This window comes from Pogoniulus pusillus, chromosome 14 (genome assembly GCF_015220805.1).
Source record: "Pogoniulus pusillus isolate bPogPus1 chromosome 14, bPogPus1.pri, whole genome shotgun sequence".
Lineage (NCBI taxonomy): Eukaryota > Metazoa > Chordata > Aves > Piciformes > Lybiidae > Pogoniulus > Pogoniulus pusillus.
This window is the reverse complement of record NC_087277.1, coordinates 7,856,757-7,881,042: the sequence shown is the minus strand read 5'-3', so window position 1 is coordinate 7,881,042 and position 24,286 is coordinate 7,856,757. Positions and strand designations below refer to the sequence as shown.

The following is a 24,286-nucleotide window of genomic DNA, read 5'->3' as shown; positions in this document are numbered from 1 at the left end:
TCCAAAGCCAATCACTCTCTCTGGGAAGAACTTCCTCCTAACATCCAGCCTATACCTCCCTCTGCACAACTTGAGACTGTGTCCCCTTGTTCTGTTCCTGGTTGCCTGGCAGAAGAGACCAACCCCACCTGGCTACAGCCTCCCTTCAGGTAGTTGTAGACAGCAGTGAGATCTGCCCTGAGCCTCCTCTTCTCCAGGCTGCACACCCCCATCTCCCTTAGCCTCTCCTCATAAGGTTTGTGTTCCAGGCCCCTCACCAGCTTTGTCGCCCTCCTGTGGACACATTCCAGTATCTCAACACCTCTCTTGAATTGAGGAGTCCAGAACTGGACACAGTAGAATGTGACACAGTCACAGACTAGACACAGTCACAGAATGTGACACTCCTCATGAGAGCCTGTGCCCCAAAAGCCAGGCTCCAGTTGTTGAATCTCTTGGCCATGGAGTGATTATGTTTAATGATAAGAGACTTTTTCCCTCTGGCTAATATTACTCCACCTTTCTGAGCTATTTTTGATCAAGGATGGCACACAGGAGGAGTTGGAGGTGAAAAGTCAGGAAATATTTTTGAACAAAGCAGCCACTAGAAGAACACTTGCAGAAGATCATTTCTTACAGAGAAAGAATGATTTTCAAGCAGACTGTTCACATACTTATGGCAGAAAGAAAGCAAATTTTACCAGCAAAGGAATGAAAATCTACTTTTGTGGTACCAAGGGGAAACACCAAGAAGACATTAACTATGCCTGCCAGAGGTAGCATGCTGAAAAGCATTTTTCTATTGTTTTAAAGGAGCAGCAAAAAATATTGAAGTAAGCAGAGGGAGGGTGAAGATTACCTTTGGCATGTAATATTCATAGCCAGAGAAAACAGCTATTATTATTAATGTAAGAAAGATAGAAAATGCACAATTCTTGTGGACATCGAGCAATGTTGCTTAATAATGAGAAGTAATTTCAATCTTGTTCCAATCATAGACAAATTAATGCAATTATAGACAAATTTCTAATGCTCAGCTGAAACAATGAAGAATCAGAATAATCTAACTCACATGCATACACACACACTCACTCACCCCTGCAACCTAATCTCCAAGGACTGAAAAGGTTTTGGCTTGTCACCCAGCACCCAATCTGTATTTGGAGTTGACACTGGAGACAATCTGAGCAGCTTAGGGGCATCTTTATCCTCCCTAGAATGAGCACTTCAGCCTGACAGTCTCCTCATAGATACTAGAGAGTTCAACAGGAAGGAGACTGGTGCTGGAGATCCAAAGTTCAGCCAAGGAATATGGTTCATAAAGAAGCATCAGAAAGAATATAGAACTTTGGGTCACTGTTTTTACATTCATATTATTTATTTTCTTCCTTAAAGACTCTGGCATTGAAAATTGATTCTTAACTTTGGGTCACTCTTTTCACATTCATATTATTTTTTTTTTTCCTTAAAGACTTTGGCATTGAAAATTGATTCTTAACTTTGGGTCACTGTTTTCACATTCATATTATTTATTTTCTTCCTTAAAGACTTTGGCATTGAAAATTGATTCTTATCCAAAGGTATCTGTGTTATCCCTTTATTTTTTTTTTCTCCTTTTTTTCAAAGCCAGCATTTTCACTTGGAGAAAAATCACAGAATTGTAGAATAACTCAGGGTTGGAAGGGACCACAAGGATCATCTAGAGGCTGTAGCCAGGTACGGGTTGGTCTTTTCTCCCAGGCAACCAGCAGCAGAACAAAGGGACACAGCCTCAAGTTGTGCTGGAGGAGATATAGGCTAGATGTTAGCAGGAAATTCTTGGCCAGAGAGAGTGATTTGCGTTGGAATGGGCTGCCCAGGGAGGTTGTGGAGTCACCGTCCCTGGAGGTGTTCAAGAAAAGCCTGGAAGAGGCACTTAGTGCCATGGTCTAGTTGATTGGACAGGGCAAGGCGATAGGCTGATCTGGATGATCTTGGAGGTCTCTTCCAACCACAATCAAAGCTGACCCTTTGATTTGCTGAGAGCTGCAGGAGCATGAATTAAAGTGACTGCTCCATCTGAAACCATTTGTTACTAGGGAAAGTTACATACCTCAACATAGGAAAAAAAATCCTGTGTGTGAATGAATAAAGAATAGATCTTATAAAACCTCTAGGGAATGTCTAATAGAAAAAAAAACATGGCATTTTATCATAAAAATCTGAGATGATGGCAGTTTATGCCAAACAACATTAATGTTGAAGCCTGAGAAAATGAGAACTCAGTAAGCAATCAGTGCCCAATTCCCTTCTGGTATACGTGCTACAAAATGAAATTAAAGGCTAAGTGTGTACAACAGCCTAATACAAGCTTCTATTTTTTTTTCTTTTCTTCCCCCTAGCTGTAAGGCTAGGAAAGTTCTGTAAAATGAGTGGAATTTTAACTGGAAAAAAAAATGAAGGTGCAATGGCATGGTTAAACTAGAATGACTTTGAGAAAATCACTATGGTAAAGGAAGAACTACTACTTAGGAAAATGCAGCTTTTGACAGCAGTGTGGATTATTCTCTTTATAAAACAACAGGTGAATCATAGACTTAAGCAGGTTGGAAGAGATCTTGAAGATAATCCACTCCAACCTATCACCCAGCCCTGTGACCCTAATCTTACGCTGCCTGTTCTTTTCACTTCTCAGACTATTCTGCTCTGCTCAGACCCTGGCTGTAAGGCAGCAGGTTTGATCTAGATAGATTTAAGTCAAGTATTCCTTACAGCATGTCATAGGAAATCAATATTTAAGTTGAAGATATTATGGATGGAGTGGATGGAGCTGTTTAGAGAAAAGTTTGCCTTAAATCATATTTCAAAAAGTTATGAGGATGACAGAGGTTACTGCTTGATCGGTGGTGGGACTTAATATATTAGTGGTCAAGGAATTAGAATCAAATCAAATTGATAATGAAATTTATAGATGAATCAAAGATGACATTATTAACTCCAAGACAGTGAAGAGCCACCACAGGAAAGACTTCTTTTCACAAGACATCAAAATGCTTTGTAATACTATGCTCTGTTCTGCTCTCAGCTGGAATAAGAACACAGAAGGCTTTGGAAACCAGAGTTCATTTTATAAGGAGTTTTCTTTCCTAGCATGTTTTCAGTTGATTTTTTTTTTTTAATAAACCTTCCTAAAATCACAGAATCACAGAAATATTCAGGTTGGAAAACACCATTTTTTGGAAGATTCCCAAGATCAGCACCATAGGCAGGGAACTGCGTACTGACAGAAAAAAGCCTCTTTCCTTTAAAAGGAGCACAATACATCCACTCCTACAGATATCACACATAAATGTATAGATATCATTGGCACATGTTTTCTGGGAGGAGAAAGACTAGCAATGACGAGGCTGTGGGTTCATAGAATCATAGAATCAGTCAGGGTTGGAAGGGACCACAAGAATCATCTAGTTCCAAGCTCCCTGCCATGGGCAAGGACACCCTACCCTAGATCAGGCTGGCCACAGCCTCATCCAGCCTGGCCTTAAACACCTCCAGGGATGGGGCCTCAACCACCTCCCTGGGTAACCCATTCCAGGCTCTCACCACTCTCATGCTGAACAACTTCCTCCTCACCCCCCAGTCTGAATCTCCCCACCTCCAGCTTCGCTCCATTCCCCTTAGTCCTGTCACTCCCTGATAGCCTAAAAAGTCCCTCCCCAGCTTTATTCTTTAGAACCACTCTGTGTGGAAGTGCTGGACTGCAGAAATGCCATGAAGTCTGTATTTTCCAGGCCTCATGTTCTCTACTCTGTACTTTGAGAATCTTTGGGATAAAGAATACATCCTAAAATTATAGTAGCTTCTGGTTCTCAGGAATAGTTGGATGTGACAAAATAAGAAGTTCATATACTGCATTTAAACTCCTCTCTTATTGGAACATGGAGAAAGAACAGGCTAGTCAGCCTTCTAAGATTATGCAGATAGGTTGTATATCCTGGATAGCTAACAGTATTTTAATGCTGAAGGTTACTCTTGATAGATGAAAGTCAACCTTTGCTGCACTACAAGGATATATATAAAGGATAGCCAAAGAAGATTATAGTGCATCCTAATGGAATCTAGTAAAAGCACTTGCCACATTAGACATCTTTCATTCTCTATTTTTGGATATGTTCCAGTTGTTCTTTGTCCTCAAACCTGTAATTATCAGTGCTCTTAGCATGAACTCCACAGTCATATGCCAGGTGGATGCTGTGAGATGGGTACCAGTGAGGTTAGTTGCATGTCAAGCAGCTTCACAACTTTAATTATGTCTGTAGGCTATATTCATGCAGACACCTGCTGGTATGATTAGTGAAAGAAACAACATTAGAAAGGTTAGCAGAACTGGTCACAATGTTCATGGCATTACTGTGGAGGTGGACAATTGAAAGGACAGATGTCCCAGTCCTACTTATCTTAGAGATCTTCAGGAGAATTAATGATTTTTCTTCTTTTCATCATGCTTTTAAACCAAGGGAGGCACCTTTACAGATCAGCTTCAGGCAAACTCACAAAATTGGAGTGTGTCCAAAGAAGGGAAATTAAAGCTGGGGAAGGGTCTAGAGCACAAGTCTTCTGGGGAGCAGTTGAGGGATTTAAGGTTGTTTAGCCTGGAGAAAAAGAGGCTGGGGGTGGGAACTTCTCACTCTCTATAACTACCTGAAAGGAGGTTGGAGCCAAGTGGAATTCTGTCTTTTCTCTCAAATAACAAGGATAGGACAAGAGGAAGTGGCCTCGAGTTGCACTAGGGGAACTTTAGATCAGATATGAGGAACAATTTCTTCCCCAAAAGAGTTTTCAAGGTCTGGAACACCAAGGCCAGGGATGTAGTGGAGTCACGATCCCTGAAGGGGATTAAATGACATGTAGATGTGGTGCTGAGAGACATGGTTTAGTGGTGACTTGGCAGTGCTGGGTTAGTGGTTGAACTCAAAGGTTTTTCCCAACCAAAATGATTCTTTGAGTCCATGACTGACGGACTGATGGATGCATGATGGGCAGTCATGCAGGTAAGAATATATAGTACTAAGATCTAAAAACTGAGTCCACCTTAATCAACATAGCATCTATAAATTAGGTGACTCATCCTAGCTAAGTGTCCAGGCTCCTTCAGTAGTCAGTAGAGAGAAATGGGTACTTCCAGACAGTGATTTATCCTATACCAACTCAGCAGATAAGGTGTCTGAGGAGAACCCTCCTCCACAGGCCTTTATGACACTTCTTTAAGCATCAAGACCTCACAAATAAATTCAGTATCTTATTTGAGTGTATAAAGCTTCATAAGATGAATTGCTTCAAGGGACAAAGAATTCATCACTGTGAAGGACATGAAGCACTGAACCAGGTTTCTCAGAGAAGTTGTGGATTCCTGGAAGTGTTCAAGGCCAGGTTGGATGAGCTTTTGAGCAACCTGGTCTAGCAGATGTCCCTAGAGGGAGATGGGGAAATTTGAACTAGATGATCTCTTAAGATTCTTTCCAATCCAAACCAATCTATGATTCTATGAATTTGCTCTGATCTGATATCAATATTTGCCCAAGTCTGATCATGGCTTCATAGTTCATTATGACAGAGCAATGAAAAGAGATGGATAAGGAGAAACCAAATATTTTGGATGCTGTTGTTCAGGACTGTAAAAAGTACAGAGAACTTTGAGATCATTCTGGGAACAGGAATTTCAAGGATATTAAATCATAGCACTTCATTATCTAGATGTCAGTCAAAGCACTCCACTTAAAACTTCAAAGAGGCTTTTAGTATAAACATTCATTAAAATAAAAGAAGAATAATGGATAATTGTGATCAGTATTAGAGAGAGTTAGATCTTTTCTGTGTATTTAATTACTTATGTAGTCAGTAAATGATGTTACATTTCCACTCATTCCCTTTATGAAGCATTCAAATATGACCTCAGTTGCTTCTGGTTTTCTGCTGGGAAATATCACAAGGAGTTTACACTCTCTGTGCATTTGTTCATAGAGACTGAAGCATTGAAGAACATAAAGCCAACAGTCAAAGAGAGGTTGAAAGTTCTAACAGCTTTTGTGCTTAGTCAGTAATTTGGTGTTTCTCAAGGAAGGATGGATTTAGGAGCTCAGCCAACACTCTTAAAAGTAGGTAATCCAAGTTTCCAACTCAGACCTGGCACAGACAAAGCCTACAATCAAGGAAGTCAGAGAAGTTATTAAAGTTATTACAGGAGTCATACTGCATTTTTAAACTCCTGTCAGTTTGAATCTTACTTCAGGATTTTTGGATGTGTGTGGCTGGCCTAGTTGTGAGTACCTGGCTTTGCAAAGAGAAGGATCAATCTCTTCCTATGTGGTAATACACACTGAGTACTTATCAACACTTTCACATGAAGACTTCTGAAAGATGTTTCTGCTGCTTGGTTTTCTCCCAACCAGACACATTTGAAAAGGTTGCCAAGAACATCTGACAGGTAAATGCCAGCCTTTGAGATGCCTGGACAACATTAATAGACAACCCCGGGGTCAATTTGTTTTTATGAGAGGTTCAGACAAAATCCTCTCTTCAAGAAGTTCTTAGCAGAGACTGGAGAAAGGTCCAGTTATGGTTCTTCTGCCAAAAGCACAAAAGTTAAGATGTTTTCTGGTTGTTTGGTTTTTTTGCTTCTTGGGTTGGTTGGTTTGTTTTTTTCATTTCTTACAATAGTCTTTCAATTTTAGTAACTTCTGTTGGGGCTTTTCAATATGTTGACATTTCTGTAGTACAGATGGAAGCTGGAAAGATTGGTCTTTAATCTCTGAAAATTGTACATGGTCCCTAAAGGAGCTGGGAGCTCTATGAAGCATTGAAGAGGCTGGGGCAGGCTGGGTGGGCTTGTGAAGTCCTGTAGGCTCTGGTTCTTAAATCTCTATTTTGTGAATGTTAAGAGTTCCAGCAGTAACTGACTTCTCAGTAAAAAAAAACCAACAAACCAAATCTGAAACTCGGTAAACCATTTCTCTCTCCCTTGACACAATTATCTTTTTTAATCCATTTATTTTGAGAGACCTTCACATTAAAAAGGCTTATATCATAAATCATAGAATCATTGAGGTTGGAAAAGACCTTTAAGACCATGGAGTTCAACTGTCAACCCAACACCACCACTCTTTCAGAAAAGTTATTCTTAAATATCCAATCTAAACCTCCCCTGGTACAACTTGTGGCCATTTTCTCTCATCCTATCACTTGTTATTTGAGGAGAGACCAAACCTCACACAGCTCCAACCTCCATTCAGGAAGTGGTAGAAGCAATAAGGTCTCCCTTCAGTCTCCTCTTCTCCAGACTAAATAATCCCACTTCCCTCAACCGTTGCTCACAAGTTTTCCAGATGCTTCACCAGCTTCCTTGTTCTCCAGACACACTCCAACACTTCTATAATGTTCTTGGAGTGAGGGATCCAAAACTGAATCCAATATTTGAGGTGTGGCCTCAGCAGTGCCCAGTAGAAAGGGGATGATTCCTGCCTTGGTCCTTCTGGCCACACTATTGATGATAGAGGCTTCTTGGCCACCTGAGCACACTGCTGGCTCATGTTCTGTTGGCTGTCAGACAGCACCTCCAGGTCCCTTTCTGCTGGGCAGCTTTCTAGCCACTCTTCCCCAAGCCTTCAGAAGGAATATAGTAGCCTACTGAAAACATCTTAAGGTCAACATGAGCAACACTTGCTTACAGTGGAGCTAAGTGGCAGGTTAATGGTTTGTCATTGCAGCTGTGTAGAAGTGCCATTAACTTGTCCTTACAGGTTTTATTTCCAAGTCATTACTGTGCATGTTTCATCTAAGGAAAAATAAAATTGCTTCTTCCTAACTTGTCCTTGGAAACCTGCCAGCAAATGGGAAACCTGTGAAAAGGGCACTGGCATCTATCAGAAGAGCATCTGCTTCTAAGAAGAGAGAAGTGGAGCTTGTAGACAGCTGACAGACTGCTGCCAAGGAAAGGAAGATGAAAGCATGGAGAGTGATCTTCACATGATGGGAAACAAGGCTTAAAGAGTACCTGAAGGAAAAGCTTCAGGGAGGAGAATTAGAAAAGGTGGAAGAGATTCATCCAGGATGAAAGGATCATAGGCTGCAGTTGGCATAGCCATGCAAGATGATGAGAGGCTGATAAGGGACCCTCAGGGCTTCACATTTTCTCTTGACGTTTTTTAATCCTGTAGACATGGAGAAAAAGTGGTTTTGCACTGCTGGGGGCAGTAAGGACAGGTGGACTATACTATCATCCTTGATTCTTTCTTCAGCTATCATGAGTTCAAATGCCATCTTACACAGACTTTGGACTTTATGTATTAGGCACAAAATTGTCCTTTTTTTGCACTTCAATTGGTCAATGAGTCAGTGAGGGACTCTTCTCCTCTTCTATATTTGTAATGAATCCTTGCCCAAATAAACCTTCACAGATTTCACCATCAGAATCAGAATCATGTGAAGACCTGACAGGGACCATAATCATCTTGTGCTGGATCTCTTCTCCTCAAAGATCATAACACTCAAGATGAGATGGAGATGATGGGGCAAATCAGTAGGAGAATGGTAGAGACAGAGAAGCACTTTTTCAGTGACATGGAGATAAACTCAAGCCTAATTTCACCTCATGGGACTTTGTGCAACTGCATAGGGCAACTAAATGTGATATGGCCACTTCTATGAGGAGCTAAGTAGCACAATTCCAAGCACAAATCCAGGCTGAGTGGCAAATGGCTGGAGGAAAAGGACCTGGGGGTCTTGGTTGATGTAAAGCTCAACAAGAGCCACCAGGTCTTTCAGAGGAATTCTTCTCTTCCTGTCACATTGTGGACCTCAGAAACTGCAAGGAAACTATGAAAATTTTATATGGACATAAATCTTCCCCACATCCCTTCTTTTCATCCATCCTACCATTCCATTCCATCCAACAGCATTCTCTGCAATTAAGATACAAAGTTTAGGCTTAGTGGCAGAATTATTGTTATTACCAGCACAGTTTGTGACTCATAAAATTGCAACAACTGCTTTGCTTCATGTCAAGGAGGGGTAATTAACCAAGATCATCTACAGCACCAGGTGGTGATTCATTCAAAACAGGAGGTAGTATAGCAAAACTCAAGTGCTCCCTGGACAGTGCTCTACAATTTCACACACTGGGAATCAAAAAGTTAAGAGATTTGGAAGAGTTTAAGTGAGCAGGACTCAGCCAAACCCCTTCAGGGGACTGATGGGCAAGAAATGACTTTGTTGCAGCATATTTCATCTGCCATTAACTGAAACGAGGCACAGATCTACTGTAGAATTATTTGTTACCTTCCTGGTACATCCAATTTGATGGTATCTCAACAATCAGTTTAGCTGGTGAGCAATTGAAGTCTAATTTACATCTGCACAAGAGATTAAAACCTTGGATGGATTAATTTTTAAGTGCTGCTACCTTTCACAGAAGACAGCATTTACCCGATTGGATGTATAGAGAGCACGGGACAGCGGGTCTCCTTACACAGAGAGGTGCTGACATGAAACTCAAGGAAATCTCTGCTTTGCTCAGCACACTTATGGCAGGTGACAAATGCTTTCACCAGCTCTTCCTGGCAAAGAAAAGGCTTGATGCATGGCTTCATTCCAGTGGAACTCTAACAATCACAATATAGGTCTGATATTAGGAACAAACTCTTTACTCAAAGGGTGGTCAGACACTGGAACAAGCTGTCCAGGAAAGTGTTTGAGTCACCATCCTAGAGGTGTTCAGAAAACATGTAGTGGAGTTGATGATCTTAAAGGTCTTTTCCAACCTTAATGATTCTATGCTTCTGCAGAAAAAGGAAAGATTAGGGGCTGACCTGAGAGAAAGCAGTGAGTATTAAATTAACCATAGCCACCAATGTGCTCTTGTGACCAAAAAGGGCAATGGTCTCCTGGGGTGCATTAAGGAGAGTGTGACCAGCAGGTTGAGGGAGGTTCTCTTTCATGTCTGCTCTGCCATGGTAAGGCTATATGTGGAGTATTGTGTCCAATTCTGGGCTCCCCAGTTCAAAAGAAAAAGGGAACTAGTGGAGGGCATCCAATGGACCTATGAAGATATTGAGGGGACTGGAGCACCTCTATGAGGAGAAAAGACTGAGAGACCTGGGGCTGTTCAGCCTGGAAAGTAACAGCAAGAATGCTCAGCAAGAGCTAAAGGGTCGAGGTCAAGAGAGTGGGGTCAGACTTGCCTCAGTAGCACTCAGTGACCAGGCAAGAGGCACAGATTAGGACAGAGTAGGTTCAATCTGAACATGGGGAAAAAACTCCATACTTTGAGGGTACTGGAGACTTTGAGCAGGGTGTCCAGAAAGGTTATGAAGTCCCTTTCTTTGGAGAGATCCCAAAATCATCTGGATATGGTGAACCCAAGAAACCTGCTCTGGGTGACCCTGCTTTAGCATAGGGGTTGGAATAGACGATCTTTAGAGGTTCCTTCTAACCCCCACCACTCTGTGACTCTGATTCATTGTGTAGTTGTGTGGGTTTGCAGGTAAACTTATGTGCAGAATCATGGAGTCATTTTGTTTGCAAGGAACCTTTAATATAATGAGTGAACTCGTGACCAGAACTTCCAAGTCATGCATAAATATCTCACTGGCTCCCTACCACAAAAGAAATTTTAGGAGTTTACACTTTTTTTATCCCCAAATGGGTTAAAAATACGAAATAGTGAAAAAAAATCTGTGGTTCAGGAATCCTCCAGAGGTTCAGAAGTGCCTGGGATCAAACTGAATTTTCATTTTGAAACTTGCTTTCCCATCTCAGCTTGTAACAAAATCTTTTTATTCTGTTGACATCTCTCCTTTTCTTCTTTGTTTCTTCTTGCTCAAGACACACAGTCATTTCAGCCCTGCAAATGCAGTTTTAATGTGTTCTCTGAGCACAGCTCCACTGGGTGTTGAAACAGAGGAAAAAAATTATTCTGCACAACAGTTTTCCCAGTGCAAAAACTGCCTTTTCCCTACCTGCCATTTCATTGCTGACAGACTGGTGTGGTTTATGTCTGGGGATATTTGACACAACTCAATCTCAGGGATACTGGTTATCATTCTCACAGCTCTAATACAAACATAGACATGCATGTCACTGGGAAAGAAGCTCTATTTCTTGTGCTGCAACTTATATTCAGGTCATACATCTATGAGAAGTCGGCATGAAAATTGCTTCATTGCAACTTCTGTGCATAATCACAGAACGGTAGGGGTTGGGAGGGACCTTTGGGGATCATCTGAAGGGACATTGTAGCAAGGTAGGGGTTGGGCTCTTCTCCCAGGCAATCAGCAACAGAACAAGGGGACACAGTCTCAAGTTGTGCCAGGGGAGGTCTAGGCTGGATGTTAGGATGAAGTTCTTCACAGAGAGAGTGATTGGCATTGGAATGGGCTGCCCAGGGAGGTGGTGGAGGCACCATCCCTGGAGGTGTTCAAGAAAAAACTGGATGAGGCACTTAGTGCCATGGTCTAGTTGACTGGATAGGGCTGGGGGATAGGTTGGACTGGATGATCTTGGGGGTCTCTTCCAACCTGGTTGATTCTATGATTCTATCTAGTCCACCCCCTCTGACCCACCTTGCTAAGGCAGGGTCACCTTGAGCAAAGTTCTTCCTAAACAACTTCCCTTTAGATACTGCTGAGCACCGAGAATATCCCCTCTTAGTCTTGCTTTTCCCCGGGCTGAACAGCCCCAGGTCTCAGCCTTTCTCCCCACAGCAATACTCCAGTCCCCTCAGCATCTTTGTAGCCTCCGCTGGACTCTCTCCAGTAGTTTCCTATATCTCTTGAACAAGGGAGCCCAGGGCTGGACAAAGTACCCCAAACGTGGCCTCACTAAGGCACAGCAGAATCAGAGAATCAGAGAATAATAGAATCAACCAGGTTGGAAGAGACCTCCAAGATCATCCAGTCCAACCTATCCCCCAGCCCTATCCAGAAGGGGAGGAGAACCTCCCTTCGACCTGCTGGTCATGCTTTTCTTAACACAGCCAAGAAACCCAGCATGCTCTCACTCACAGAACGTCTGTGTATAGCTTAGTATATCAAACCCAACGTACTTGAGACACGTATTTTTCTGTGGGTGTAAAGGAAAAGGTACGTTTCTTTGGCTAGGCGTGAAAACCTCTCACCTCCATGCGAGTGAAAAGGTCAGACAGATCTATAAAGAGAAAATTGAAAAAGCAGCAGAAACAGGAGCAGGTTGAGAGCCTCCCGAGGGATAGGAAAGAGGGACGGTGATCTCAGCTCCTGGCTGAGGGGGCTGTGAGTGTCACAGCAAGGGGTGTGTGCCTCAGCGCTGTCCGTGCCCGGAGGGCCGCGGCGGCTCCCGGCGCGCACCAGCGCTGCTGCCCGCTGCCTCTCCAGGGGCCGAGCTCCCCGCAGCCGGCGCTTGCCGCTTTCTCTCTGTCCCGAGCTGATTTAAATGAAAAAAGTGTATAAACTCCAGGGGCCGAGCTCCCCGCAGCCGGCGCTTGCCGCTTTTTCTGTGTCCCGAGCTGATTTAAATGAAAAAAAGTGAATAAAGAGGAAACAAGTAAAAGAGCGATGCTCCTAGAGTCACACATGCTGAAGATGTAGCGGTTAAGACTTGGTGGGTGCTACTCAGGCCCAGCGGTGCTCTCCTTCCTTGCCAGCAGCTGGTGAAGAAAGGAAGGGCATCATGTAGGAAAGGAAGGGCAAGGCGAGGAGAGGAGCAGCGGTGGGCTGAAGAAGGGGGCAGAAGGAGCTCTGGGCCAGGGCATGGTCACATGAGAGCATGGTGGGCACTTCTGGGGTGCCTTTGAGCTGGGTGACCTCCCTGTAAGCTGGGCTTGGTCTTTGGTTTTACTGTCCTTGGCCTTTTGCTGCTCAGAGAAGAGCGGCAACCCCACAAGGGTACTGTGAGCCACAACCTCCACATCCGTGGGGGAAATGAGCTCTCTGGGTCCAGAGGCACCCCTGTAAGTAGGGGAGTGTCCTTTCTGTGGCTGCTGGCTGCCTGGCCAGCAATGACAGCCCTATGGTTGGGGTGTGTCAGGGCATTTGGCCCTCGGCCACCCGTGAAGACCCTTGGTGTGTTGAGGTCCCTGTGGCCTCCATGCAGCCCCAACAGGGCAGGTCTGAGGCTCTGTTCTCCTGCTCGGTAGGAGTAGGGATGGCTGCCCAGAGGTAACTCCCTCTCCTGGAAAGTCATGAGCACATTCCCCCTTGTCTTTGTGAGCATGAATGTATTTGTTCCTTAGGTCCATTTAAAATGCGATGCAGCTTAAATTAAGCTTCCCAGGAGAAAGAGGGGCAACAGGTGAGTCCTCCTGGAGCCTGTGAGTGGAGTGGGTGCACAGGCTTGCCCCTTCTTTCTTTGGAAGAATGGAACGAAGCTGCTGAGCTGTAGTATGGGCACCTTTTTCTTTCATTATCAAACCCTTGCAGGACATTAGTAACGCATAGGTGGACACTGAAAGAAATCAGCAACACACCTAGCATTGTCTCCTGGTACCTTTCAGGTATTTGCATGAGACTCAGCAGGTCTTCTCAGGAAATGCCACTTCCTATCGCAAAAAGAATGTGTAGGAACTCCCCACCCTCCTCCTCTCACTCTAGATCTGGCACCTGGTATCCCTCAGGCTATTTTTCTAGCCATGTGGTGGGTTCTGACAAAGGAAGTGAAACTGGATGGGAAGTCTCTACTTACCACTTCCACACATGAGTTTCCAGCTACCTACTACACTGTAGTGTCTGTAAAGTTCCTACTGAAACTTTTTGCTTTTCATTATCAAATGAGTGCAGCTCACAGCCTAGGGCATATACTGAGTGTGTACCTGAACCACTGTACATCCCTTCCCTCTTCCAGCCCTCAGTACTGGCAGAGCAACTGAAGTGGAAAATCCTCTTCCTTCCCCATCAATATCAAATGTTTATGGTCCTATGCACATTGCTCTCACACCTTCCTTCAGTCTAAACACACTAATTCTAAGTTACCTTTGAAAAAAAACCTCTATTTCCATGTCCTCTGTCCCAGAAATAAGCAAGGCAGAGTAAGAGTGCAGATAGAGCTGGTAGGCAGGGGGGATGGTCCTGTGATAAGGCTACTTCTGTCACACCTGAGTTTGATGACAAACTTTGAATGGTTTTAATTTCATCACAGTTTAGGCCTACTGAGCTAAGTGAACCACAGTCTAAAATGTTCCCTTGTGGATATGATGCTGTTCACTGTCAGAGACACTTGGTGCCTGACTTGAGGTCAATAATTTTTCAGATGTTTCTTCTACTGTTCCTGAAAGATGGCTCTGTGCATGTGTTTGAGCACCCAAAACACCAAATCCTGTTTTAAAATCCTGGGTCACAATGATATGGCAGATTCTTCTTGCTAACAAGATCATCAGATGAAAATGAGTGAGAATTTCACTGTGTTTTACAGCAAGGACTTAAGAGCACAAAGGGATGCTTAAAGCTTAAAGCTTGTTGAATTTCTATACGGTGGAAGGGGAATAAAAAGGGGAAAATGATGATTGATGAGAGCATAGTGATATATACAAGCCTAAGAGCAAGCTACTAGAACTCTTCTAGTAGAGCAATGCTGTTGATGGATGTACTTTCATTTAATGTTAGCTGGCAGAAGTCCTACCTAGAAATAATTCAAATGGCTAAGGAGCCTCTGGTCAGTATTGCTCATTTCATCTGGTGACCTAGGGCAAAGCACACAGCAAATTGACTTTGTGAAAAATCGTGTCTGTGTAAAGGGAGTTTGCTACACTTTTTAGAGAAAGTTCAGAAGAAACCTATCTGGAGAGAGGCAAAGGAAAAAGAGAAGCAAGAAAGCAAGGAAGCATGATGAGATAGCTCCTCCTAAGCCACGAAAGTTGGTTGCCTTCTACTCTATAATTTAGCAGGGTGTTTTTAGAAAGTTAGCTAGCTTTCAATGCTGTTTTTGAAAGCCTTGCTCAAAACAGGCTGTGGTTTACCATAGATTAATTGAATCAGCTTACAGCCTCTTTTCTCTGAGTGACGTACATTAAGTTACAATTTGCCTTGTCTTACCCAGAATTTGAGAAATTCCTGATGTTCTTTGACGCTGTTAAACACTAGGTTTTACTAGCTATCATGTAACATTAGGTATTGAACAGCGCACCTTCTAACATGTCATGCCCAATTTGCTATCTACTCACAGCCATAATTTGCTGTTCTTCAGCAGACAAAAAGTCGTAATTAAAAACTACAGGGCTGCTTAAAGGGCTTAGAAAATTGTACTCACTGGGGATGTCCTCAGGGCCTACAGCTGAACTGTAGTTACCAGTCAGAAATTCACTATACTAATGGGGATGGGCCTCTAGCTCTTCATATCCATGCCACTTGAACTCTGGACCTTGATTTATTCACTCTATGGATTCCAACTCGTTCTAACTAAGAAAGTACTGATTTATACATGCATTAACCAGGTAATTAACATGCCTCCAAATAGTGTCATGATTCAATAAATAATGATTAATCGAATACAAAAGTTTAATACAAAATGTCATCAAAGTCACAAAAGAAGAAACTGCTGGAGGTGGTATGTATCACAGTATCACAGTATCATCAGGGTTGGAAGAGACCTCACAGATCATCAAGCCCAACCCTTAACCACAGAGCTCAAGGCTAGACCATGGCACCAAGTGCCATGTCCAACCTTGCCTTGAACAGCCCCAGGGACGGCGACTCCACCACCTCCCCGGGCAGCCCATTCCAGTGTCCAATGACTCTCTCAGTGAAGAACTTTCTCCTCACCTCGAGCCTAAATCTCCCCTGGCGCAGCCTGAGGCTGTGTCCTCTCATTCTGGTGCTGGCCATCTGAGAGAAGAGAGCAACCTCCTCCTGGCCACAACCACCCCTCGGGTAGTTGTAGACAGCAATAATGTATATATGGCATAGATCTGAAAACTGTGCCATCTAGGAACACCTGCACAGAAAGCATAAGCCCATTTCTCTCAATGCATGGTGTGTGACTGCATTGCACGTGAGAGCAACAGCACATCCTCTCAAATCATTCTTTCTTATAGTGCACTGTGAGCATGCCTACCACTTTGCAGCAAGGCTGCTGCTCCAGGAAGCTTGTGTCTTCACGCGTATGCAACACAAAGGCTAACAGCTCAAACGCATATGAGAGCAAAGAAAAAGTGAGGTCTTCAGGGCAAAGACAGTAATAGAAGGATTCAGTAAAATGTTGGGCTTTAAGGCCATTCTGAATAGGCTTTGATTTTTCTTCGTAAAATAAATAACAAAAGTACAATTTTATTTTAATTAGATATCTCAAGCATGTCAAAATTCCTGGGGTTTATGAAGACCTTATTCATTTGCACACTGTGTGTTTTTGCACTCTCATTTGAACTCCCCCAAGGCTTGTTTTGCAAAAGTAACCTCTCGAGAATAACAGTTATTAGCTGCCATAGCCACAGCTAGCAATCAAAAAAGCACATATGAAAATGTTTTCACACCCTATCTGTATTTGCTCTTCCATACTCAGTCCCTCTGCTGTTGTCCTCTTGATTTTAGCGACTTCGGTGAATGAAGGTTAATATTCGTTGATACACTTAAAACAAAAAGATGGGCATTTCTGAAGGAGAAAAACCTTCAAAACATTTTTTATCTCAAAATGAAACTGAAAAGGTCACAAACCTACAGTTGTTTTTCAGACAAGCAGCATTTCTGGACAGATCTTGAGGGTGGCAGGTTGTTTGGCATAAGATTTTTGAATACCTGAAGGCTCCTGATTAGGGATGTGGTAACAGACATTAAGCCTTCACAATTTCATTGCCAGGTTAAAGACGGCGAATAGAAAAAGGCTGCGGGACTCACTCCAGGCGGAGGTGCTGACAGGAGGTTCCCAATGCTAACTGTGTGCCTGTCTCCTCCCCTATGCCTGCATCAGAGAGGGCAGCGGGATGGGACTGGGATGGAACGGGCTGACACCTCAATCGCCTAGAGCCGTTAGGCTGGAACTCGCAGTGACCTAAATATCACGACATAAATACCCCAGTGCACCTGTGAAGTGACGTTTTCGGATGGCAGGGTCCCAGCTCAGCCCCTTCTTTCCACGCCTCGTGGTGGTCACCATCACTCCAGTCTCCCACAGCCCAGCCGACACTACTGTCAGCAGCCCGTCCCCGCCCTGCTCTTCCCGCTCGGCAGGTACATACGGACGCTGTCTCGACCGCTGCGGAGACTCCTGCGGTGGAGGGCCGCGGGCGCCCGGCCAGGCGCGCTGCAGCCCCCCGGGCGGGCCCGGACTACATTTCCCAGGGAGCGGCGGGGCGGGCGCGCGGCTCCGCCCGCTGCTCCGCGGGAGCGCTGCAGGTTGCTCGCCGCGGCTGCAGATGAGCCGAGCCCGCGCGCGGGCGGGGGGGCGGCCGGGGCAGCGCCGCCGGGGCCGTGTCGGCGGCTGGCGCACTATGCGAGGCCGGGAGGATGGCGGTGGAAGGTAAGGGCTCCCCGTCCCCTGCCCGCTGCCCCCGGGGTCCCTCCCCTGTCTCCTCCCCCGGGCACTCACCTGCGTCGCGGCGAGGCCGGCCCGATTCGGCGGGAAGTGGGGGTGCGTGAGGGGGCTGCTCCCGCCGGCGGCGGCTGAGCCGGCGGCAGAGGAGGACCGTTCATCTCGCCCGCTGCACCGGCCCCGCCCGCGGGGTACCCGGACCCCCTCGGCGCCGTGCCTGCCCCCGGGCCAGGTGGCGTGGGCCCGCGGCGGCCCGAGGGAGGGTCGCCAGCCCGTGGGGGCCGGCGGGGGAGGACAGCGGAGACTGCCCGCACAGTCTGCGGCAGCCGGAGGCTTTAGTCCGGCAACTTCCCGGCGGGCCCGGAGGTGCCGCCTCTCCCGGCAGGGGCGCAGACCAGCGCCTCCTCCCTCCGAAGTGGCCCCGGCGGCCTCTCTCAGCCCACCGGGCGTCTTCTGCGCCCCGCCGCAGGTCTCCCGAAGGAGCCGAGGCGCCACCATCCCTCGGTGCTGCCCACATCTCTGAAGTGCCCTGAGGCTGTGATGCCCACGAAGCTCAAGCAGCCCCTGGCTGCCGTCCCGCATGTTAGCGCCGGGGTGTGCTCAGCCCCTCTTTTGCCCCTGTAGGAGATGCAGAAGCCCAGGGGCCGAGGTGCCGGGTGCTGTGAGGTATTGCTGAAGTCTCCAGCTCCTGGGGAAGTACTTAGTAATTGAAGTGGAGCCTACCCAGAGCTGGAAATGTGGACGCTTTGTAGAGGTCTTCCAGTAGGTGCTGGGCTCCTGCGGCAGTCGAGTGTTGACTGTGTGTTCCCTTTCTATGGGGCTTTTGGGAAGTTGGAGGAGGATGTGACTAGGTTTATGGGGAAAGGCATATCCACCTTCCTGCTGTCGGCTTCCAAAATTCACTTGGTTTTTTACCTCTTTAGAGCAAGGCATTGAGAATTCTGGGATTTGTCTCATATTGCTTTGTCCTGTGCCCTTGTGAAAGTTTCAGAACTCCAGGATTTCAAAATCATCTGACCCCTCTCCTATGCTTAATTTGGGGTATGTTGGGTTTTTTGAAGTGCTTATCTTGATACTGTCTTGAGTTTTGTTTCTCAGATATGCTGAGATCTACAGTTCTGTCAACAACCACTTTATTGAAGAAAGTCATGTTGAAGCTGTCATTTTTAGAGTGCCTAAGTGAGCAGTGTAAATGACAGTTCCAGTAGAATATTTGGCTTACTGTAGAAAGGGCAGCTTAACATCCCTGAAAACTGGGAAACTCAGATAAACACACCCACTATGTCTCAAGAGCTGTATGTGTACATCCAAAGGTGTCCACTCCAAGCTGTAAGCCTCTCCATGAGTCACAGATTTCTGAGGTGCAGGCTGCATTGTTGAATGGCAGTTTCGAAGACTAATGGTATAAAGAGGGAAGCTTAGTGGCCCTGAATAAAGCCATTGCTTCTTTGGTGGCAAAAGCTTAGCAATGTGAACTAGGCATGCGTGCCCAGTAGTGGGTGAATAAGTCAGCGAAACGGACTGCCATGCACCAGATGGTTCACATGCCAGCAGCAACCCCTATTTCAATGTGTTCTCTAATGTCAGCCTCCTTTATTCACTTGAAGTCCTTCTCAGTTTGTTTGCTAGATCTTTTCAGGTCTCTAATAATTCCTGTCATATCTGCAGTGCCTTCCATCTGAGAATCTCTAAAAGCTTTGTAAATATTAATGAAGGAAAGCTCAGCTAAAGCTTTGGGAAGCAGTGCCTTTCCCTTCTCCCGAGATGGGATTTTTTTCTTTAACTCCTTCTACCCATTTCATTCCACTAGGATGCACCCCTGCTATGGTCTCTCAGAGTAGGTTTTCTTGTCTGTATGTTCTGCTTTCCTTTCATTTTGGATTTTTCTTTCTCAGCTTTCTTGCCTTTGCTTTAATCTCTTGCTCTCACACTGGCACAGCTAGGTAACTACTACTTCAGCATGGGCAGTCATGTAACTTTGGCTGCTTTGTATGAATGTAGTACCTGAACATGTAAGGCCTTTTATTATCTATCATTTTCTTTGGAACTATGTTTTTTGTGTGGCTACACTTAAAAGCATTCTTTTATCTTAATGCATTTTCTGCCACATTGGAGCCCTGAGTGTGAGCTGTGTGCTGGCCATGAACTGTGACTTTTGGCAGGTGATGTGGCATTACAGCTTCTGTTTGGGAAGCTGAGAGGTTGTGTGTCCCTCTTCTGTTCAGGAAGCTAAGAGGTTGTGTCCCCCTCATAGCTCTAATCCTCACAGTGTATGAATCCTCTAGTCAAAAGTGAAGTTGGCTTTGAGTCTTCTAAATTGATAATTTTGCAGAAAAAAGCCTATATGCTGAAGTCAAAATGTCTTAGATTCAGGTGACATGGACTGCTTTTTTTCCTTTCTTTCTCTTTTTTTTTTTTTCCTTTTTTCTTTTCCTCTCTTTTTGTTCCTAATTTTTCATTGATTTATTTGTTTTCACTGGAAAACTGGTTTGCTGCTTCAGGTCTTGAAAGAATAGCTTGCTGTATATCACATGTGGAAGCTTTGAAATAAGGAAGGCCCTGAAAACCTGCCTTAAGGTGAGGTTATCTATCTGTCTGGTCACTGTGATAGTTGTAGTTCAGCCAGAATAGGTTCCTGGCTCTTCAGACCTTCTTACAGAGCATAGCAAGGCCTCTGGACACTTGGTCCAACTTGCTTTTTGTATGAACTTACAAGTGGCTGGATCTGGGATGAAACTGGCAGTGAGTGGAGAGGTCCCTGGAGCACAATGGAACCACAGATCCTAGAGCATGTGAGTTCCTGCCTAGAGCCAACATCCGCTGCCCTACTAGCTCTGCCACAGCTATTGTTCTGTGGAAACCGCCTATTTGCCTGCCTCAGCCACCACTTGTTTCTCCTCTCAAAAGTGCTCTGTGTGGCTAAGGTGATTTTTTTTTTTTTGTAGCTTTGAGTTTGTGGAGAATCTTTGAGAAATTCTGATTTTTTTTTTTTTTTTTTTTTGTGAAAAACTGTTAACCTTTCTCAAATTTGATTATTTTAATACTGTCTTAGGGTGAAGTGCTAGAATTTAGTTATGACAACAAATATCCAGTGGTTTACTTCAGGAAAACAAATTTTCTGGGAAAACTGCTGGGTATGGATTTGCAAATATGAAATAGGCATTTGAAGGATACCAAAGTTTCTTGCAAGTTGCATGTGATATGGACCCGAGTATCCCAAAAGAAGTTATATGGACTTTGGATGGTGTAATACCAGAGCTTCCTGATTGATGAAAGGATTGGTGTGTGTATGGGGGAAAGTGAGTTTGCACTCCTCAATATGAGTCCGTCTAGATGGGAACACTGCCAAGGTGAACCTATTTTTAGACCTAACAGTTTTGACAGTGTTCCTTTAAGTGGGTTTGCTGTTAGGTTTTTTATTTTTTTCTCTAGTAAGAATGAAAGAACTAGGTCAGAGCCAGTAGAAAAAGGCTTTTGATCTCTGCAACAGCGTTCTCAAGACTTCTTTTTTTCATTTTGCTCTTGTGCAGCAAAGGGGAAGAAGGAAATGGTGATTTCTCCTCCCTCTCTCCCCCTCCAGTGTTTGTTGCTGACAGCACCCACCACATAATGTGTACATGCAGGTAATCCCACACAATTCTGTCAGATCTTCTGCAGCTCTGACCTGTGATGTCTTTGAAATGCCAGAGCAAAAAAGTGATAATTATATCACAGAGGTCCTTCATAGTAAGTGTTTAATGAAGTTTGGTCTAACATCTTTCCTATGCTGAGTAGGTTTTGGAAAATGCATAGATACTTCTGTTCCTTCCTTATATTATATGTCAACTTCTTCTGTCCTATGGCTCCTGCTACTGAGACCCTGAATCCACCTATGGGAGAATATTTTTTCCTAAGGAGTGGAACCTCTCTGACATAAATTGACAATTAACCTGGCCTCATCCCTTGGTAATCCTCAAGAGAATAGAGACTTGGAACGGGTTAGAGCATTCTGGGGTGTGGCATCAAGGTTAGCTTCCTCAAGACTGAAGTTATTTGCAGCTTCTAACCACGTTTTATCAAAGCAATCCTCTGAATTTCGGCAATGTGATGTACCCACTTAGAAAGCCGTCAGTTTCAAGTCAATTCCAAGGGATATTGAATGCTACAATGTGTTTCCTTGGAGACTTGAAATACAGTGAACTCACGGATGTGCTATGTCAACTCTGCCAGCAAAGCTAAAGTGAGTTCATGACCACCTGAAGGACAACTTTGAAACAGGTTTCCAAGTAGGTACCTATGATGCTGTTCTGGGGTGTGCCAGAAAGTACAACTCTTTGGACAGGCTTTCAGTTACTCAACTTTATCTTATTCCGGCATCCACTTCGGGTGCAGACTAGATGTCTCCACAACTAACTTCCCAGAGAATGTGATCTAATAGGTGGGTTTCAGCATACTTAATTGTCTGTGGAGCAAAGTAACAAACCCTGGCACTCAGATGGAACGTGTGCATCCATCAGTGCTCTTGTTCAGTAGTTTTCAGCCACTCCTTTGCCTGAGGCACTCGGGCATGTGACTCAGGAGCGAATTATACATTTCCCTCTCCAGTTTAAACTGTCACATCAGGTCATAGCAGAGGAGATGGTGTTGGGGCAGATAGGATAGAGGGCAGTAAGACCCGAACTCAGGTCTTTGCTCATGGTACCAGTTCTGCATGTTTAGTGACCATTTTCTTCAAAATTTTATCAGTGACCGTGGGATTCCAGACAGTAACATAGGTCTTCTCCCATTCACCTTCATGTGACATCCTTCTTGTTGGATTTTAACATTTATATCTTTCTCAGAAGCACAAGGAGGACATTGATTAATAAAAAATGTTTATTTCAATGCAATTCAGTCCCACCATAAGAATAAAATTTGTCAGGTGATGGTGAGGTATGGACTTTGAAAGTTCATTCTCTTTCTCCACTAAGAAGGAAAGTGAGTAAATGATAAGACTTAGACATTGGATGCATTTCCCAATCTACTGGAAAGAACTGGTGAAGTCCGTGGTGGTGTTGTAAGATCTTGTGTGTACTGCTTAAGTCTGTGGTGATGTTGTAAGATCTTGTGTGTACTACTTAAGTGGAAACTACAAATAGAATTTATTTTGAGAGGGGTTTTTATTGTTATTGTTTTGACTTTTGGTTTGTTTGTTCATTTTGTTTTTTTTCCCTGAGATGTCCAAGTATCATAGAATCAAGCAGGTTGGAAGAGATCTCCAAGATCATCCAGTCCAACCTATCGCCCAGCCCTGTCCAATCAACTAGACCATGGCACCAAGTGCCTCATCCAGTCTTTTCTTGAACACCTCCAGGGATGGCAACTCCACCACCTCCCTGGGAAGTACAGTGTGTAACATCCAAGGATGTTGTGTGGCTTTGTTCCTCTCATTTACAGCTCAGTTTATGAGGCCAGAACAACCTGCTTAGAGTCAATCAATCTCTTGTGCATCCCAACACTGCTGTGCCTTGAGGGTTATGGCAGGAGAGCAGCAGTGAGAAGCTCAGAGTAAGGCACAGTAGCTAGGTTGTGTAAAAATTGCAGGTAGGTGCAGATTATTCAGCTGGTAACTCTGGAGAGGTTTCTGTCCAAAACATCACCTGTGCAGCCTTGATAGTGCGTGCAGACCAAGGTATCTGGGTGGCATCAGAGTTTTTATTTTGCCTCTGGGACTTGGCTAGTTTGCTGTAGGCCTGCTGCTTGCTGCCTTGAATACCGAGTTTCTGCATTTGTTAGGGATACTGTCTGGTTCTGGGGTCAACTTTTCTGCTGTCCTGTCCCTCTGTCTTGTGCCCTGTTCCCTCCCTCTAGTGTCTCTTTTTTTTGTTCAGACTGTAAGGCAAGGATTTCTCTTTCTGTGCACAAGAGATAATCAAGAGTTCAGAACTATGCAATCCTATTGTAGGTTATTTATTATGAAAGCTATTGCCTTTGGATGCATACAGGTATCTACCCTTGCAGATTAACAGTTGGACAGCTCAGCCCTCAATTATTTGCTCAAAGAATTCAGAGAATGAAAGGGGATAGTGCTGGAAGATGCCAAAGGCAAAGGTGGAGAAAAGCCTAGAAAACTGAGTAATATTGGCATCTTCTGAAACTGTCAAAACAGCAAATAGGATTTCAGAAACTATGAGGCAATGCTCAGAGCACTTAGTTTCTGTATAATTTCCTGTCCTGTTGCTTTTGTATTTTGGATGATCCCTGCAGTTTTGCTTGCCACGCCCCAAGAAAGGTGACAGGTCTGGAAAGACTACAGAGAAAGCAGTTGGCTGATCAGAAACATGGTGTGTTCTCTGAGGTAGGCTACAAGGATTCTGGTTCTTTAGCTTGAAAAAGAGATTAACTGGAGAGAATCCATAGATATTTATCAATGGTTTAGAGAAAGTGAAAAGGGAACAGGTCACAATGCAGAACAGTGAAACTGTGCTTAAAATGTTAAAAAAAAAAAGGAATAGTTTTCCATATGACACACAGTCCCCTAGGTGCAGCTTTCAACCTTGTGTCATTCCTAAGCTGCTAAGAAAGAATCGATTCATGTATATCTTGCTCTCACACCATTTCCTTAGGCAGTGGCATGGATTTTTGGTCTGACTCAACTTGATGACTTTTATAACAAAGTCTAGCTCATCTTGTGTGCACCCAGAACAACTCCTTTCATTGCAAGAGCTTGATTTAGGCCAAGTAACTGAGCAGAGAATTTGGCCAGGACAACCCAGAAACAGAGAAGGAACAAGTAATTGTGCACTGAGCTATAAAGACGTGACCAGACAGGGCTGTCATGTAGAAGATACATAGTGATCATTTTCAGGTGTACAGAACACTATCA

General features: G+C 44.4%; 1 protein-coding gene and 1 long non-coding RNA gene across 7 annotated transcripts in view; one reads left to right on the top strand and one right to left on the bottom strand.

Annotated features, from left to right (window-relative positions):
• LOC135181214 (uncharacterized) overlaps positions 1-17,747 on the bottom strand; it is a 73,779-nt gene extending 56,032 nt beyond the window's left edge. Inside the window, exon 1 of the long non-coding RNA XR_010304775.1 lies at positions 17,500-17,747. This is a non-coding gene — a long non-coding RNA (uncharacterized LOC135181214). The remainder of the gene's footprint in view (positions 1-17,499) is intronic.
• SAMD12 (sterile alpha motif domain containing 12) overlaps positions 17,329-24,286 on the top strand; it is a 178,663-nt gene continuing 171,705 nt past the window's right edge. For all 6 annotated transcript variants that reach the window (XM_064154194.1, XM_064154190.1, XM_064154195.1 and 3 more), the window contains exon 1: positions 17,329-17,430. In XM_064154194.1, the coding sequence (XP_064010264.1) occupies positions 17,418-17,430 (13 nt within the window). In that variant the 5' untranslated portion in view covers positions 17,329-17,417. The remainder of the gene's footprint in view (positions 17,431-24,286) is intronic.